The sequence below is a fragment of the Salmo salar genome, chromosome 10 (genome assembly GCF_965601325.2).
Source record: "Salmo salar chromosome 10, fSalSal1, whole genome shotgun sequence".
NCBI lineage: Eukaryota > Metazoa > Chordata > Actinopteri > Salmoniformes > Salmonidae > Salmo > Salmo salar.
This window is the reverse complement of record NC_138300.1, coordinates 36,081,079-36,099,451: the sequence shown is the minus strand read 5'-3', so window position 1 is coordinate 36,099,451 and position 18,373 is coordinate 36,081,079. Positions and strand designations below refer to the sequence as shown.

Sequence of the window (18,373 nt, the reverse complement as noted above, 5' to 3'; positions counted from 1 at the left end):
AGACTCGGCCAGGGAGATGTTGAAAATGTCAGTGAAGACACTTGCCAGTTGGTCTGCGCATCCTTTGAGTACAAATCCTGGTAATCCATCTGGCCCAGCGGCTTTGTGAATCTTGACCTGTTTAAAGTTCTTGCTCACATCGGCTATGGAGAGCGTGATCACACAGTCATCCGGAATAGCTGGTGCTCTCATGCATGTTTCAATGTAGCTTCCCTTGAAGCGAGCATAATCAGCATATCAAATTAAATCAAATCAAAGTTTATTTGTCACGTGCGCTGAATACAACAGGTGGAGACCTTACAGTGAAATGCTTACTTACAGACTCTAACCAATACTGCAAAAAAGGTATTAGGTGAACAATAGGTAGGTAAAGAAATAAAACAACAGTAAAAAGACAGACTATATACAGTAGCGAGGCTATAAAAGTAGCGAGGCTACATACAGCCACCGGTTAGTCAGGCTGATTGAGGTAGTATGTACATGTAGATTATGGTTAAAGTGACTATGCATATATGATGAACAGAGAGTAGCAGTAGCGTAAAAGAGGGGTTGGCGGGTGGTGGGTGGGACACAATGCAGATAGCCTGGTTTGCCACTGTGTGGGAGCACTGGTTGGTTGGCCCAATTGAGGTAGTATGTACATGAATGTATAGTTAGTGACTATGCATATATGATAAACAGAGAGTAGCAGCAGCGTACAAGGAGGGGTTGGGGTAGGCTCGTGTCACTGGGGAGCTCGCGGCTGGTTTCCCTTTGTAGTCCATAATAGTTTTCGAGCCCTGCCACATCCGACGACCGTAAGAGCCGATGTAGTAGGATTCAATCTTAGTCCTGTATTGTTGCTTTGCCTGTTTGATGGTTCGTCGGAGGGCATAGCAAGATGTCTTATAAGCGTCTGGATTAGTGTCCCGCTCTTTGAAAGCGGCAGCTCTAGCTATTATCTTGGTGCGGATGTTGCCTGTAATCCATGGCTTCTGGTTGGGAAATATACGCACGGTCACTGCGGGGATAGCGTCATTGGTGCACTTATTGATTAAGACGGTGACTGAGGTGATATATTCCTCAATGCCTATGGATGAATCCCGGAAAATATTCCAGTCTGTGCAATCAAAACAGTCCTGTAGCGTTGCATCCATGTCATCTGACCACTTCCATATTGAGCGAGTCATCATGGTCAGATTTGACAAATGGAGGGTGAGGGAGAACTTTGTATGCGTCTCTGTGTGTGAAGTAAAGGTGGTCTAGAGTTTTTTCCTCTCTGGTTGCACATGTGACATGCTGGTAGAAATTAGGTAAAACTGATTTAAGTTTTCCTGCATTAAAGTCCCCGGCCACTAAGAGCGCCACTTCTGGAGGAGCATTTTCTTGTTTGCTTATGGCATTATACAGCTCGTTGTGTGCGGTCTTAGTGCCAGCATTGGTTTGTGGTCGTAAATAGACGTCTACAGATAATATAGATGAGAACTCTCTTGTTAGATAGGCTGTAGACCACACTATCATGAGGTATTCTACCTCAGGCAAGCAATACCTCGAAAATTCTTTAAAATTAGACATCGCGCACCAGCAGTTACTGACAAATAGACACACACCCCCGCCGCTCGTCTTACCAGACGTAGCTGCTCTGTCCTGCCGTCTTGGTGAAACATAAGATATTACAGTTTTTAATGTCCCGTTGGTAGGATAGTCTTAACTGTAGATTGTCCAGTTTGTTTTCCAATGATTGCACATTGGCCAATAATACAGAGGGTAGTGGTAGTTTACCTACTCGTCAGCGAATTCTTACAAGGTACCCCACCCTCCTCCCCCACTTTCTCCAAATTTTCTTCACACTGATGACTGGGATTTGGGCCTTGTCTCGACAAAGCAGTATATCCTTCACGTCGGACTTATTAAAGAAAAAAATCTTCATCCAGTTTGAGGTGAGTAATCGCTGTTCTGATGTCAAGAAGCTCTTATCGGTCATAAGAGACAGTAGCATCATTATGTACAAAATGACTTACAAACAATGCGAGAATTTTTTTTTACAAAATAGCACAGTTGGTTAGGAGCCCGTAAAACGGCAAGCATCTCATCTGGCGCTATTAATCTCTAAGGAGAGATTGCGTGAAAATGTTAGAAAGGCTGGACAGGGTTGGGGTTTGGGTAGTGTAGTGGGGGAGGGGGAGGGAAGTTGTGTTTAGGGCTCTGTTTCACTTTCTTAGAGGAACAGGACTCATGAGAATTGAATTTAAGTAGGCCGTGACTGGCCTCACACTCCAGTAGGTGGCGGTGTATGCACATTAAAAGTTGGATGCGATCTGCCAACCCAATCTCAAAGAAGAAGAAGAAAAATAACGTTTTCTCACCACCAAATATGGTAGTGAGAGGAAGTCCAGTCGCAGGTAATGGGAGATGATGGAACTAGGTGAAACTGGGCCGACATTCTGCTAATTTTGTCATCGATGAAACATCTGATCTCAATACATTGTTCTGTTCCCAAACCTAAAATATGTAACGAAAACAGTACACTAATTTGTAGAGACTTGACGGTTTGCCAAAGTTTGTTAAATAATTGCGTTTTTTAGAAGGAGCGCAAAGTCGAATCGAATTTGTGCATACGCACAGAGGCGTTCCCTAACAGAAATATACAAATACATGCTACAACGCACCAATAGGATCTCGATAGTTTGTGGTTGGCTTTGCCCACCTCCTTGCTTGTTCTGCCCACTACGCTTCATTTGCTCCCACTGTAACTGACACAGCTGAACTTTCTTGGGTTAGTTATAAATATCTTTGACCCACCCCCTCTTGTATAATAATGTACTTCCGGTAGTCAAGGTAAGCATGTGCGGCCAATTGTACATCGCAAACAGAGCAAATGGAGGTAGTGGTCACACAGAAACGCTAATGTTTTTCTACACTACTGAGTGTATATGAACCGCATGTTCCACCTCGGCCAACAGGTTGATTCTATGTTATTTGCTTTCTCTTTGCTAATGATGTTAGCGCGAGGAGGACTCCTGTCCAGATTCGTATGGAACGGTTGCCGAAGGTCACTTTCCCTGCTAGTTAACATTGAAATGCCAATATTAAATAATACTGTCAGTATAATATAATGTATGTTGGCAGCCATGTGTTATTCATTTTAAACTATCGTAATATATGTGGACGGCGAAACCTTGAAAGCTAGCGAATCAAATGTGACCAGCATGCTAATGTTTACAAGTCTCGTGAAGATAGGTAGTTAACGTTAATTGATGGTTGCGGCAATCTTTATCCCACCGCAAACTAATCCTTCAGATTAGCCAGTGCCTTGCTGTGAATGTTCGACGGGTTGCTAGCGAACGCTACAGACAGCTAGTTTACCTCAGAATGGACACACAATACAAACTGAGTCTCACCTGTTTGATTGTTCTATTATCACTGATAATGGGAATAATCTCTTCTGCACACGCCTTGAAATGTTTAAGGTTATTGCTACAATATTTTCATTGATGGGTTGGGTGCATGTCTGTATCAGTGCTTTAGCTAGCAAGTTATCTATTTACTGACATAACGTTGGCTAGTTGACAACCTGTGTGTGTCCTTTCAGGATGGGGAATTTCACATCCTTCAGCTCAAGTGGTCTGTCAAGCACAGCAGCGTGTGGTCAGTTTCTACAGGTAAGATTTAACATTTATCTCATGATTCTGTGTGTGTTGGTGACTTGGTCTGACATTGATTTTCTTCTCTTCAGGAGGTGGTGTCTCATAACTGCATTGTCATATTTTCCAAGACCACTTGTCCATATTGCAAAATGGCCAAGAATGTATTCAATGAAATTGGTGCTACATACAAGGTGATAGAGCTGGATGAACACAATGATGGAAGACGACTACAAGAGGCCTTGGCGCAGATGACCGGTGCCAGAACAGTATGTAACAACCTCATGTTTATATCATGACCAATTTGCATTCTCCATGCCGTTTTACATTGCTATGTGCTGAATTACGTATTGCATTATATATCACATATGTCATCTTAGCTTTAGTATAATAGATAATTCTCTATAACCCTGAAAGTGAAAAGTAGGTTGTTGATTGAGTACTGTTCATGGTTTACCCTAAATACAATATGTACGCTACATAGATGTACAGTATGTATCTGACTCTACTGGTGATTCTGACATTTGACCTGACTGTATGTTGCTATCTTGTTGATAGCAATAGCACTAAGTTAACACAACTGGTACCCGACCAGTAGGGACATTGTTCTTATTAATATGCACACAGAACAGCTTAACTGAACTCTAGTTTAATGAACACCATTTAGTGCTATTTTTAATGGGATTACTTGTGGTTACAGGTTCCGAGGGTCTTCATCAATGGAAACTGCATTGGAGGAGGCTCTGACACAAAGGAGCTACACCAGAAGGGAAAGCTGCTGCCTCTGATAGAACAATGTGCCCCGTGCTGCGTGAAAACTAACTCTGAAGGCTCGGGCAGCGGACAGTTTGAGTCCACCAAATGACTAACCGTTCTAATTCTCACTGTAATTTATCCTGTGTTTATTTAATGTTTCTTCGACTTTGTGTGATACATTATATGGGTTTTATGTGGTTTATTTACCAAGATGCACACTTGTTATTGTCACTCTTCGTCTACATTCAGGGAATGTACAGTATTTTAATGAATTAAACTCCAATCTTTTCAAGGGAGGACTGTGCCTAATTATTTGCATGCCTGTGAAGTAAGAAATGCATTAACTGGTTTAACATGATACACTGGTTAAAATTATGGTAGTGCTTCATAATAAAAGCAATGTTATTTTTAGCGAAATAACGTTGTAGCAGCATTTGAAATGACAACTATATATAGTATGTAGAAAATAAATGTAGGCCTATGATAAATCTGCACAGACAGCCCCCCCTTGCGCGGTTTGCACACGATTCCTGTTGAAAGACATGCCGGGAGATTTTGCTTGAACACAACGTACGCAGCGGATTGATTCATTTTACTAGCCACTACAGATATAAGCTTGTCTACTGCAATACAACTACAGTTCTTGAAACAAATAAAAATGTCTGGAAGCGCAGGAGAATGGTGTCTTATGGAAAGTGATCCTGGGGTTTTCACAGAATTGATCAAAGGCTTTGGTGAGTGTGCTATATGCTAGCATGCTACTAGTACTTTCTAGCAAGATTGCCAACAAGCCATAGCAAAGTCTGAGCTAATTAAGTAGCCTTGGCTACGCACATCCTTTGTGACCGTAGTGTTAGTTTGCAGTGCAGCAAATTTCATAAACAGCTATTTGTGAATCAGATTGAACACCATCTAGCTATCTGCTACAGCTCACGTGCTAGCGTTATTTTTTCCAGCGTGGTAGCTAACTAAGCATGATGAGATAGCATTAGCATGATACCCACTGGCTCTGTACTGGTTTAACTAGCTGACTACTGAAATTCCTTTAAAAGCTGACACATTTTTACTGCATGCTTTTCCAGTTGAATATTGTACACATTAAGGCCTAACTAGTTAGATAAACTGGTCATAGTCGATGCAATCTTCTGCGAATTCAAATGGCTAGACTAGTTAGATTGAATAGCTAGTGTTCTGTCCACTATCCGTATAGTTAGTTAGCTATTGCTTTAAATTATCATAGTAACTAACCGAGATTTCCCCTTTCTACTAACCCAGGTTGTAAAGGAGCTCAGGTGGAAGAAATATGGAGTATGGAACCAGAGAACTTTGAAAACCTGAAGTAAGCCATGCCCTAATCTCTTTGCTTCGAAACACTTCACAAATGCATAATATTGCTGTGATGCTGTTGACTAACCCCATTCCATACAAATTTGCGCAACCCATTCAAACGAGGCTGCAATGAAAACTGGACTGTTGCGTCAATCTGGGGTGTGAACTACGTTTCTATTCAAGCGTTGATTGACATGGTAACAGCCCGATAGTATTGGAGAAAAGTAGAAAAAACGGACCCTCTGACGCTATACGTTAAATTGTGACCTGTCATGACGTGCCGTACATCACGCATAATGCAACTCATTCTGTGTCGTACAACCTCTCTCCACCAGGCGCAGCGCTTCTCTCGCAGATTAAAAACAAGAAAGGGACAGGGTGACGGGGATACCTAGTCAATTGTACAACAGAATGTATTTTTGCGTTATCACTGCAAGCCATCATGAATCTCAAAAGCCGCGGCAGCCGCTGTTTACTTCTGAAGATAACTTTAGCGCCGCCCTAAAAACCTGATTCAAATCCGACACTAACCTTCAAATAGGTATGTAATGACACATTATATAAACTCTATAGTTTTTTAGTTACATTTTAGAGGTGATAAATTGGACAGATTGAATGAAAAAAAAAACTTTTCCCTACATGGCTTATCTACCCCTTTCCCTATCATGCAGTAGGTTTCGCTTCCCTACCCGCCATTTAAAAAAAAGATCGACGGAGCTCATTGCTTTCTTCAATCATGCAGAGACGGGCAGCATGAAGGTTTCGTCATTGATTTTGCTGGAAAGGGGAGAAATTGTGCTTTTTGTGAAATTACAGTTGACCTGGAAGTATTCCGTTTTTTGGGCGCGCTAAAATTAGGTCGAATAGTAAGATACAGCGCAATGTACAAAAGTGTGTTAGCAACTAGGCTTCTCTTTCTTCCTCCAGACCAGTTCATGGGTTGATCTTCCTGTTCAAGTGGCAGCCAGGTGAGGCACCAGCAGGCTCTATCGTTCAGGATTCAAGACTTGATAACATCTTCTTTGCCAAGCAGGTACATGGTTTGGTTAGACATATTTGACAAGGGGGAAATTATATATTCATTGTATGTATTGCAGAGTTTGCACATTTTCAAAATCCTCAGAAGTGTTTTCAGAAGTCACTTTCTTCCTGGCACTGATTCTGCTGATAGCAGAAGAGAAGTCTACTTGCAGTAAATGTGTTAAATGTATTGACTGCATTTGGGATCCTGAGTGGTGAGGTGGTCTACGGCACTGCATTGCAGCGCTAGAGGCGTCGCTACAGACCCGGGTTCGATCCTGCACTGTATCACAACCAGCCGTGATTGGGAGTCCCGTAGGGCTGCGCACAATTGGCCCAGCGTCGTCCGGGTTAGGGGAGGGTTTGGCCGGGGTAGCCCGTCATTGTAAATAAGAATTTGTTTTTCACTGTATTGCCAAGTTAATAAAAAAATAAAAAGTCACTCTGGTTAAGAGCATCTGGCAGGATCTCATATGTCTGTCTGTGTGTGTGTTGTTTCAGGTGATAAATAATGCATGTGCTACCCAGGCCATTGTGAGTGTGCTGCTAAACTGCACTCACTCTGACATGCTGCTGGGAGAGACACTCACAGAGTTCAGAGAATTCTCACTCAGCTTCGATGCTGCTGTAAGTTGTGCATGATTCTGGGTGGCGTTTACTTTGTGCAGGCTGTTCTTTCTTTATTGTCAGTCTGTGTTTTGTCCTTGGGATGTGCATAACACCCACACATTGATGATATTCTCTTCTATAAAGATGAAAGGTCTGGCTCTCAGCAACTCTGAAGTTATTCGACAAGTTCACAACGGCTTTGCCAGGTGAGTTGGCTTTTACTTTTGTATTTTTTTAGACCTTTTTTTTAACCAGGTAGGCAAGTTTGAGAACAAGTTCTCATTTACAATTGCGACCTGGCCAAGATAAAGCAAGCAGTTTGACACATACAACAACCCAAAGTTACACATGGAGTAAAACAAACATACAGTCAATAATATAGTAGAAAAATAAGTCTATATACAAAGTGAGCAAATGAGGTGAGATAAGGGAGGTAAAGGCAAAAAAGGCCATGGTGGCGAAGTAAATACAATATAGCAAGTAAAACACTGGAATGGTAGATTTGCAGTGGAAGAAAGTGCAAAGTAGAAATAATGGTGTGCAAAGGAGCTAAATAAATAAATACAGTAGGGGAAGAGGTAGTTGTTTGGGCTAAATTATAGATGGGCTATGTGCAGTGATCTGTGAGCTGCTCTGACAGCTGGTGCTTAAAGCTAGTGAGGGAGATAAGTGTTTCGAGTTTCAGAGATTTTTGTAGTTCATTCCAGTCATTGGCAGCAGAGAACTGGAAGGAGAGGCGGCCGAAGGAGGAATTGGCTTTGGGGGTGACCAGAGAGATATACCTGCTGGAGCGCGTGCTACAGGTGGGTGCTGCTATGGTGACCAGCGAGCTGAGATAAGGGGGTACTTTACCTAGCAGGGTCTTGTAGATGACCTGGAGCCAGTGGGTTTGGCGACGAGTATGAAGCGAGGGCCAGCCAACGAGACCGTACAGGTCACAGTGGTGGGTACTATATGGGGCTTTGGTGACAAAACGGATGGCACTGTGATAGACTGCATCCAGTTTATTGAGTAGGGTATTGGAGGCTATTTTGTAAATGACATCGCCGAAATCGAGGATCGGTAGGATGGTCAGTTTTACGAGGGTATGTTTGGCAGCATGAGTGAAAGATGCTTTGTTGCGAAATAGGAAGCCAATTCTAGATTTAACTTTGGATTGGACATGTTTGATGTGAGTCTGGAAGGAGAGTTTACAGTCTAACCAGACACCTAGGTATTTGTAGTTGTCCACATATTCTAAGTCAGAACAGTCCAGAGTAGTGATGCTGGACGGTCGGGCAGCGATCGGTTGAAGACCATGCATTTAGTTCTACTTGTATTTAAGAGCAGTTGGAGGCCACGGATGGAGAGTTGTATGGCATTGAAGCTAGTTTGGAGAGTAGTTAAGTGTCCAAAGAAGGGCCAGAAGTATACAGAATGGTGTCGTCTGTGTAGAGGTGGATCAGAGACTCACCAGCAGCAAGAGCGACATCATTGATGTATACAGAGAAAAGTGTCTGCCCAAGATTTGAACCCTGTGGCACCCTCATAGACTGCCAGAGGCCTGGACAACAGGCCCTCCGATTTGACACACTGAACTCTAACAGAGAAGTAGTTGGTGAACCAGGCGAGGAAATAATTTGAGATACCAAGGCTATTGAGTCTGCCGATGAGGATGTGGTGATTGACAGAGTCGAAAGCCTTGGCCAGGTCAATGAATATGGCTGCACAGTATTGTTTCTTATCGATGGCGGTTAAGATATCGTTTAGGACCTTGAGCGTGGCTGAGGTGCACCCATGACCAGCTCTGAAACCAGATTGCATAGCGGAGAAGGTGCGGTGGGATTCGAAATGGTCAGTAATCTGTTTGTTGACTTGGCTTTCGAAGACTTTAGAAGGGCAGGGTAGGATGGATATAGGTCTGTAGCAGTTTGGGTCAAGAGTGTCCCCCCTTTGAAGAGGGGGATGACTGCAGCTGCTTTCCAGTCTTTGGGAATCTCAGACATCACGAAAGAGGGGTTGAACAGGCTAGTAATAGGGGTTGCAACAATTTCGGCAGATCATTTTAGAAAGGAAGGGTCCAGATTGTCTAGCCTGGCTGATTTGTATGGGTCCACATTTTGCAGCTCTTTCAGAACATCAGCTGACTGGATTTGGGAGAAATGGGGAAGGCTTGGGCGAGTTGCTGTGGGGGGTGCAGTGCTGTTGACCGGGGTAGGGGTAGCCAGGTGGAAAGCATGGCCAGCCGTAGAAAAATGCTTATTGAAATTCTCAATTGTAGTGGATTTATCGGTGGTGACAGAGTTTCCTATCCTCAGTGCAGTGGGCAGCTGGGAGGAGGTGCTCTTATTCTCCAAGGACTTTACAGTGTCCCAGAGCTTTTTTGAGTTTGTGTTGCAGGAAGCAAATTTCTGCTTGAAAAAGCTAGCCTTGGCTTTTCTAACTGCCTGTGTATATTGGTTTCTAACTTCCCTGAAAAGTTCCATATCATGGGGGCTGTTCGACGCTAATGCAGAACGCCACAGGATGTTTTTGTGTTGGTTAAGGGCAGTCAGGTCTGGAGAGAACCAAGGGCTATATCTGTTCCTGGTTCTAAATTTCTTGAATGGGGCATGCTTATTTAAGATGGTGAGGAAGGCATTTAAAAAAATAACCAGGCATCCTCTACTGAAGGGATGAGGTCAATATCCTTCCAGGATACCTGGGCCAGGTCGATTAGAAAGGCTTGCTCGCTGAAGTGTTTCAGGGAGCGTTTGACAGTGATGAGTGGAGGTCGTTTGACCGCTGACCCATTACGGATGCAGGCAATGAGGCAGTGATCGCTGAGATCTTGGTTGAAAACAGCAGAGGTGTATTTCGAGGGCAAGTTGGTTAGGATGATATCTATGAGGGTGCCCGTGTTTACGGCTTTGGGGTGGTACCTGGTAGGTTCATTGATAATTTGTGTGAGATTGAGGGCATCAAGCTTAGATTGTAGGATGGCTGGGGTGTTAACTTCTTGGGGCTATGTGGGACGCTAGCGTGCCACCCGTGGTGCACCCTATCAACAGCAGGTGCATTTCAAGAGCGGCAAATTTGAAACCAAATAAATGTCAAAATTCAAATTTTTCAAACATACAACTATCTTACACCCTTTGAAAGATAAACATCTCCTTAATCTAACCACGTTTTACGATTTCAAAAAGGTTTTACGGCGAAAGCATAAATTTAGAGTATGTTAGGACAGTACATTTACAAGAGTTGTGTGTAATGTTTTGTCAAGTCAAAGACAGGGTCACCAAAACCATAAAACCAGCTAAAATGATGCACTAACCTTTTACAATCTCCATCAGATGACACTCCTAGGACATTATGTTAGACAATGCATGCATTTTTAGTTCTATCAAGTTCATATTTATATCCAAAAACAGCGTTTTACTATGGCATTGATGTTGAGGAAATCGTTTCCCTCCAATAACCGGCAGTCAAGTCAGCACCACAAATTAAATAATTAAAATTAGAAAACATTGGTAAAATATTATATTGTCATTTAAAGAATTATAGATTTACATCTCTTGAACGCAATCAACTTGCCAGATTGAAAAATAACCTTACTGGGAAATCACACTTTGCAATAATCTGAGCACTGCGCCCAGAAAAATATGCTTTGCTATACAGACAAACGGCCATGTTGGAGAGATCTAAAATCGAAAATACTATGTAAATAATCCATTACCTTTGATTCTCTTCATCAGATGTCACTTCCAGGAATCCCAGGTCCATAACGAATGTAGTTTTGTTCAAAAAAGCTCATTTATATCCAAAAAGCTCCGTGTTGTTAGCACATGATCTAAGCCAGCCGGACTTCTCGTCATGAAAGAGGGGAAAAAATATATTTACGTTCGTTCAAACATGTCAAACGTTGTATAGCATAAATCATTAGTGCCTTTTTTAACCAGAACATGAATAATATTCAAGGTGGACGAATGCATTCTCTTTTATAACGTATTGGAACGAGGGTACCCAACATGAACTCGCGCGCCAGAGTCTAATCGGCCATCACCGTTCCATGGCTCTTGTTCGGTCAGATCTCACAGTAAAAGACTCAAAACACTTTGTAAAGGCTGGTGACATCTAGTGGAAGCAATAGGAAGTGCCAAAACATTAATCAACCCCTGTGTGTTTCAATGGCATAGGCTTAAAGGTCATTCAACACATCAGGTATCCACTTCCTGTCAGAAAATGTCTCAGGGTTTTGCCTGCCAAATGAGTTCTGTTATACTCACAGACACCATTCAAACAGTTTTAGAAACTTTAGGGTGTTTTCTATCCATATATAATAAGTATATGCATATTCTAGTTACTGGGTAGGATTAGTAACCAGATTAAATCGGGTACGTTTTTTTATCCAGCCGTGAAAATACTGCCCCCTAGCCCCAACAGGTTAAGCATGTCCCAGTTTAGGTCACCTAGCAGCATGAGCTCTGAAGATAGATGGGGGGGCAATCAGTTCACATATGGTGTCCAGAGCTCAGCTGGGGGCAGAGGGTGGTCTATAGCAGGCGGCAACGGTGAGAGTTGTTTTTAGAGAGGTGGATTTTTAAAAGTAGAAGTTCAAATTGTTTGGGTACAGACCTGGATAGTAGGACAGACCTCTGCAGGCTCTCTGCAGTAGATTGCAACACTGCCCCCTTTGGCCGTTCTATCTTGTCTGAAAATGTTGTAGTTAGGGATGGAATTTTCAGAGCTTTTGGTGGTCTTCCTAAGCCAGGATTCAGACACGGCTAGGACATCCGGGTTGTCAGAGAGTGCTAAAGCAGTGAATAAAACAAACTTAGGGAGGAGGCTTCTAATGTTAACCTGTTGGGTCTAGGGGGCAGCATTTGCACGTCTGGATAAAAAAAATGTACCCGATTTAATCTGGTTACTAATCCTACCCAGTAACTAGAATATGCATATACTTATTATATATGGATAGAAAACACTCTAAAGTTTCCAAAACTGTTTGAATGGTGTCTGTGAGTATAACAGAACTCATTTGGCAGGCAAAACCCTGAGACATTTTCTGACAGGAAGTGGATACCTGATGTGTTGTATTGAGTTTAAACCTATCCCATTGAAAAACACAGGGGTTTAGGAATATTTTGGCACTTCCTATTGCTTCCACTAGATGTCACCAGCCTTTACAAAGTGTTTTGAGTCTTCTGGAGGGAGATCTGACCGAACAAGAGCCATGGAACGGTGATGTCCCATTAGACACCTGGCGCGCTACTTCATGTTGGGTACCCTCGTTCCAATACGTTATAAAAGGCTATGCATTCGTCCACCTTGAATATTATTCATGTTCTGGTTAAAAAAGGCCCTAATGATTTATGCTATACAACGTTTGACATGTTTGAACGAACGGAAATATATTTTTTCCCCTCGTTCATGACGAGAAGTCCGGCTGGCTTACATCATGTGCTAACGAGACGGAGATTTTTGGACATAAATGATGAGCTTTTTTGAACAAAACTACATTCGTTATGGACCTGTGATACCTGGAAGTGACATCTGATGAAGAGAATCAAAGGTAATGGATTATTTACATAGTATTTTCGATTTTAGATCTCCCCAACATGACGTCTAGTCTGTATCGCAACGCGTATTTTTCTGGGCACAGTGCTCAGATTATTGCAAAGTGTGATTTCCCAGTAAGGTTATTTTTAAATCTGGCAAGTTGATTGCGTTCAAAAGATGTAAATCTATAATTCTTTAAATGACAATATAATATTTTACCAATGTTTTCTAATTTTAATTATTTAATTTGTGACGCTGACTTGACTGCCGGTTATTGGAGGGAAACGATTTCCTCAACATCAATGCCATAGTAAAACGCTGTTTTTGTATATAAATATGAACTTGATAGAACTAAAAATGCATGCATTGTCTAACATAATGTCCTAGGAGTGTCATCTGATGGAGATTGTAAAAGGTTAGTGTATCATTTTAGCTGGTTTTATGGTTTTGGTGACCCTGTCTTTGACTTGACAAAACATTACACACAACTCTTGTAAATGTACTGTCCTAACATACTCTAAATTTATGCTTTCGCCGTAAAACCTTTTTGAAATCGTAAAACGTGGTTAGATTAAGGAGATGTTTATCTTTCAAATGGTGTAACATAGTTGTATTTTTGAAAAATTTGAATTTTGACATTTATTTGGATTCAAATTTGCCGCTCTTGAAATGCACCTGCTGTTGATGGAGTGCACCACGGGTGGCACGCTAGCGTCCCACCTAGCCCCAAGAGGTTAACATGCATGAAACCAAGGCTATTACGGTTACAGAAGTCATCAAAAGAGAGCGCCTGGGGAATAGGAGTGGAGCTAGGCACTGCAGGGCCTGGATTCACCTCTACATCACCAGAGGAGGAGTAGGATAAGGGTACGGCTAAAAGTTATGAGAATTGGTCGTCTAGGACGTCCGGAACAGAGAGTAAAAGGAGCAGGTTTCTGGGGGTGATAAAATGGCTTCAAGGTATAATGTACAGACAAAGGTATGGTAGGATGTGAATACAGTAGAGGTAAATCTAGGCATTGAGTGATGATGAGAGATTTTATTTCTAGAAACATCATTGAAACCATCATTTCAGAGAATGATAGTCTCACCGCAGACATCACTAGACAAATCAAAGGCTTCGCTATAAGCAGACAAACTGCCATTTTGTTTGCATGTAGTTTTTCAATAGACAGAGTTTGGGAGGAAAAAAAGGCTTTGGTTTTAATACGATGTTAGTTGCTCTGCTAATGAGATATAACTGTCAATTTCTTATTTTTGCCATCTTATTTTATTGTTTCTTTTGTTTTCAGGCAGCAGATGTTTGAGTTTGATGCCAAGTCTTCAGTGAAGGATGAGGAAGCATTCCACTTTGTGAGTTACGTCCCTGTCAACGGCAGGCTCTATGAGCTGGACGGACTACGTGAAGGGCCCATCGACCTCGGTATGCACATACAGGTCATATACACTGAGTATACAAAACATTAAGAACACCTTCTCTTTCCATGACAGACTCACCAGGTGAATCCAGGTGAAAACTATGATCCTTTATTGATCATTGGGTTTTTCATACTCAACAGTTTCCTGTGTTGATCAAGAATGGTCCACCACCCAAAAGACATCCAGCTAACTTGACACAACTGTGGGAAGCTTTGGAGTCAACATGGGCGAGCATTCCTGTGGAACGCTTTCGACACATTTTAGATTCCATGCCCCGATGAATTAAGGGCGGGGGGGACTCCATTTTAGGAAGGTGTTCCTAATGTTTCTCAGTGTATTTAGATTTATAGAGAGAAAGTTGTTTTATTGTCCTACATCATTTTACAAGTAATAGAGAGAACTGAATTTGAAATAAGCTGCCGTTTCAGATTCTTTTGGATGGCAATTCAGCGTTTTTTCTAGTGAATTGGGATTGTGGGTAGTGATGTCTTGAACCAGACAAACCCTATTCTACACTATATGCTTGTTGGCCATTGATGTATAGATTTTCTCTTTGGTTGTATGACTGGGAAAAGTAGGATACATGCTTGCATGTGTCTAGTCACTGCTCTACCATGAAATGTATATTTATTTAATAACGTTATTTATAGTTTCACCCCCTCTTGTTTTGTGTTTCAGGTGTATGCAACCAGGACGATTGGATCAACGCAGTTCGGCCAGTGATTGAGAAAAGAATACAGAAGTAAATATTTTGGATCCATTACATTTTGACCACTATTGAATAGTGTCATATTGATGCTGTTTGTGTTTATGCTTGCTCGTGTATCTTCCGTCACTCTTATCAGGTACAGTGAAGGAGAGATCCGCTTCAACCTGATGGCCATCGTGTCAGACAGGAAGATGATTTATGAGAGGAAGATAGCGGAGTTGCAGATCCAGCTTGCAGAGGTACTGTAAGTGGTGTCACTGTTACCCATGATGCCCATGGGGCAGCCTTCAGGCCAGGACCTTTCAATTACCAGCCCTCCAGGGCCATGGATAGACTTCTACCCATGTCACTGTCATTTATCAAGTCCTTTAAAATTGCTGCTAATGATGAAAGAAAGATGTAGTCTAACTGCGGTAAGTAACGTTGGTCTCATTCCAGCGTTTTCCATTAGCCGGTAATTGTCGGCTTTTGGCAGATAAAATGAATAAATAACCAAAAAATAAAAACATTGCAGCCTGGCAGAAAATATCCTGATAAAAAATAAAATCCTCTATAAATCACATTGCTATGCATGGAGTTTGGGTCAGGTTGTATTTCAATCGTATCATCTCTACTCTATCGTCTCTTGAATTTGCACTCTCGCTAACAAACGTAAAAAATTGTATCATGGTACTATCACGCAAAGTTTCCCATCACCAGTCAGTCAGACACTGCTGTATGCAGGCAGAGGATAAATGTTTAGCTAGTTTTTGATGTTTTGCTAGATTTAATCCCCCTTACAGACATTTACACCAAGGAGGAGTATTAAGACGAAGTGATTTTTGCTTTCCTTCTCTTCCTCTAAGCTGCTCGACCAGGCATTAGATATCTTAAAAATGCCAACTGTACAAATCAAGCTAGCTAGTCAACTAGCTACTATATCAAGCATGGAGGCACAGACATTTGGAAAGATAAATTGACACGGAAACAGAGGATATTGACAAGTGGGCACTCCTAAAAAGCATTACCATCATGTGGTGGCATTCAAATGGTTTTCTATTTGTTATGGTCGGGAAATCTTACATCTGTCCGGAAAATAAACATCTGGTTGGACATTTGACCGAATGGAAACACTGTCTCACCCTTCTTTTTTTTCCCCCAGGAAGAGCCAATGGACACAGACCAGAGTAGCACCCTCCTCAGCTCGATCCAATCAGAAATTGCAAAGTATCAGCTGCTGATTGACGAGGAGAATCAGAAACTCAAACGATACAAGGTGTGTTCACTGACCATGGGTCAAATAGCCGACAAATACAATGGTATGGGCATTTAGCCAACAAAAACGATGATTAGAGCATTTAGTGAGGTTATTACACATTTTAATGTTTGCCTTAAATATAATTATTTTTACTTTGTTATAGATCGAAAACATCCGACGAAAGCATAACTACCTACCCTTCATCATGGAACTGCTGAAGACACTGGCAGAATACCAGCAGTTGATACCTTTGGTGGAAAAGGTGAGATCTCTAGCCGATGCAGAAACTTGAATTTTGTGTGTATAATTTTGTTGTATGATGGTAGTTGAAGGTTCTCTACAAGGTACATGCAATATATGGCAAACCTTTGTATTTTTTAACTGTTTTGAAGTATAGTGTTATAACTTATATCCACTAGAGGGTGATATTTACCTCTCACAGACAGCTGCTCACTGGCACGAACTAATGTATGTCATTTCCACAGGCAAAGGAGAAGCAGAGTGCCAAAAAAGTCCAGGAAGCCAAGTGAACACAGTCACTAGTGCTGAGTGATTAACCAACATTTTTTGGGGGGGGGGGGGGGTTATAAAACAACTAATTGACCGACTTCAGTTTAATTACTTTAATTCCATTTAGATTGTTTTTTTTGTTGTTGTTGTGAGCCCAACGTAGAAATCAAGTCAAGAACTGTGGGACGCTGGTCTGAAGGTAATTAGATACACATAGACCCACAACGACAAGAGGGATAGAGACAGTTTGTGAAAGTATGCCTTAGCTACTTTGAAGAACTAGTAAAATGATTTCATCAGACAGCTCTGCATCATAGGCTACTTAGGCAGGCTAGCTAAATATGATACTAAAGACAGTACATTATAGGGAACACATAGATAACGTTACTGACTGCTACTGCCTGAGCAGAGATGAGATGATGACTTTAAGGAATAATGAAGTAATAAAATAAAAACTTAGTAATATACACAACTGAAATATTGTATTATTTCATAGTAATTTTCTATTTTTCTATTGATGACAGAGACAATGGAATATTTTTAATGTTTTGGCAATTGAATGCTTACTATTTTTGGCTTTGGAATTTCCATTTAAAAATATTTATTTCATAATGCATTTAATGTTGGAAAAAATAATCAAAATCACAATTTATCTTTTTTATAATTGAACCGAAACCGAACCAACCTCAAAAAGCACAAATCACTCAGCACTAACACTCACACTCATCAGTCGTCGTATTCATGTGACCCCCTTCCCCACCATTGTATCATGTGACCCCCACCCCCCACAGACATGAGCACACGGGCAGTGGGACAGACAAGAACTGTGTTGACTCCCACCCACGTCTACCCCTAAGCTGTAATGTATGCCTGGAAAGATATGTTTAAATGAACCTGTCTTATTTTCATAATAAAATGTGTTGTAGTTTGATTAATTGCATTCTGTCATAGTGTAGGTCCACATGGTCAACTTTGTGTGTGTGCAAGTAAGTTTGCAGGTTTAATAGTGTTCAACTCCCATCATTATTAGTATCCATAAATAGTCATTAATGTCACAGATCATGTTCTATCCCATGGTGTATGATCCCCAAATTCCTTAATGCTGCTGGTCTTATCAGCAGGTTAGCATTTTTCGTCATGGATCTTGTTCTGGAGGCAGCTCTGCAGTGGGCACTAGCTGGCACAGTCATAAAATCAGATTTGAATCCTAACCTTAACCACACTCCTAACCCTGACCTTAAATTAAGACCAAAAAGCTCATTCTTGTTTTTATGAAATGTTTATATTATAGCCAATTTTAACTTTGCAGCTGGTCTAAGAGGAAATCACTCAGACATGAGTCAAGACAAATGTCAACCTGTGTCTAATCACTAAGAGCCGCCTACGATGTCACAAATATACAGGCAACTCTGTATTGCACCTATCAATAATTGACTACACAAGCAACAGTTGTCACATCCAAGTGCCTTTAGATAAGTGCCACTCAATCTAAAATAAGAATACCAAATCAGGTTAAAATTCTTTATCAGGACGTTTAGTCATGTTTCACCTTAGGGACCATTACTGAACCTCTTAGCTGGCGCAGTGAGTTTTGACCATGTGACGTTAGGTTGACACAACGACGCAGAATTCTGACGCAGAGTT

General features: G+C 41.5%; 2 protein-coding genes across 8 annotated transcripts; both read left to right on the top strand.

The window, feature by feature from the left end:
- Window positions 1-2,771: 2,771 nt before the first annotated feature.
- Window positions 2,772-4,671, top strand: glrx2 (glutaredoxin 2). Of its 5 annotated transcripts, none has more exons than XM_014123060.3 (4): window positions 2,772-2,817; window positions 3,572-3,641; window positions 3,716-3,892; window positions 4,324-4,671. In XM_014123060.3, exons 2-4 carry the CDS (start codon window positions 3,573-3,575, stop codon window positions 4,486-4,488), a joined length of 411 nt encoding a protein of 136 aa, XP_013978535.1. In that variant the 5' UTR covers window positions 2,772-2,817; window position 3,572; the 3' UTR covers window positions 4,489-4,671. The 5 variants fall into 5 exon arrangements, with proteins under 5 accessions (XP_013978535.1, XP_013978533.1, XP_013978531.1 ...); XM_014123058.2 differs by lacking the exon at window positions 2,772-2,817 and adding an exon at window positions 2,824-2,863; XM_014123056.3 differs by lacking the exon at window positions 2,772-2,817 and adding an exon at window positions 2,828-3,031.
- A 229-nt stretch (window positions 4,672-4,900) lies between these two features.
- Window positions 4,901-17,660, top strand: uchl5 (ubiquitin carboxyl-terminal hydrolase L5). Of its 3 annotated transcripts, none has more exons than XM_014122847.3 (11): window positions 4,901-5,113; window positions 5,655-5,718; window positions 6,636-6,741; window positions 7,230-7,355; window positions 7,482-7,543; window positions 14,147-14,277; window positions 14,952-15,015; window positions 15,119-15,221; window positions 16,124-16,237; window positions 16,383-16,481; window positions 16,705-17,660. In XM_014122847.3, exons 1-11 carry the CDS (start codon window positions 5,038-5,040, stop codon window positions 16,747-16,749), a joined length of 990 nt encoding a protein of 329 aa, XP_013978322.1. In that variant the 5' UTR covers window positions 4,901-5,037; the 3' UTR covers window positions 16,750-17,660.
- Window positions 17,661-18,373: the final 713 nt, after the last annotated feature.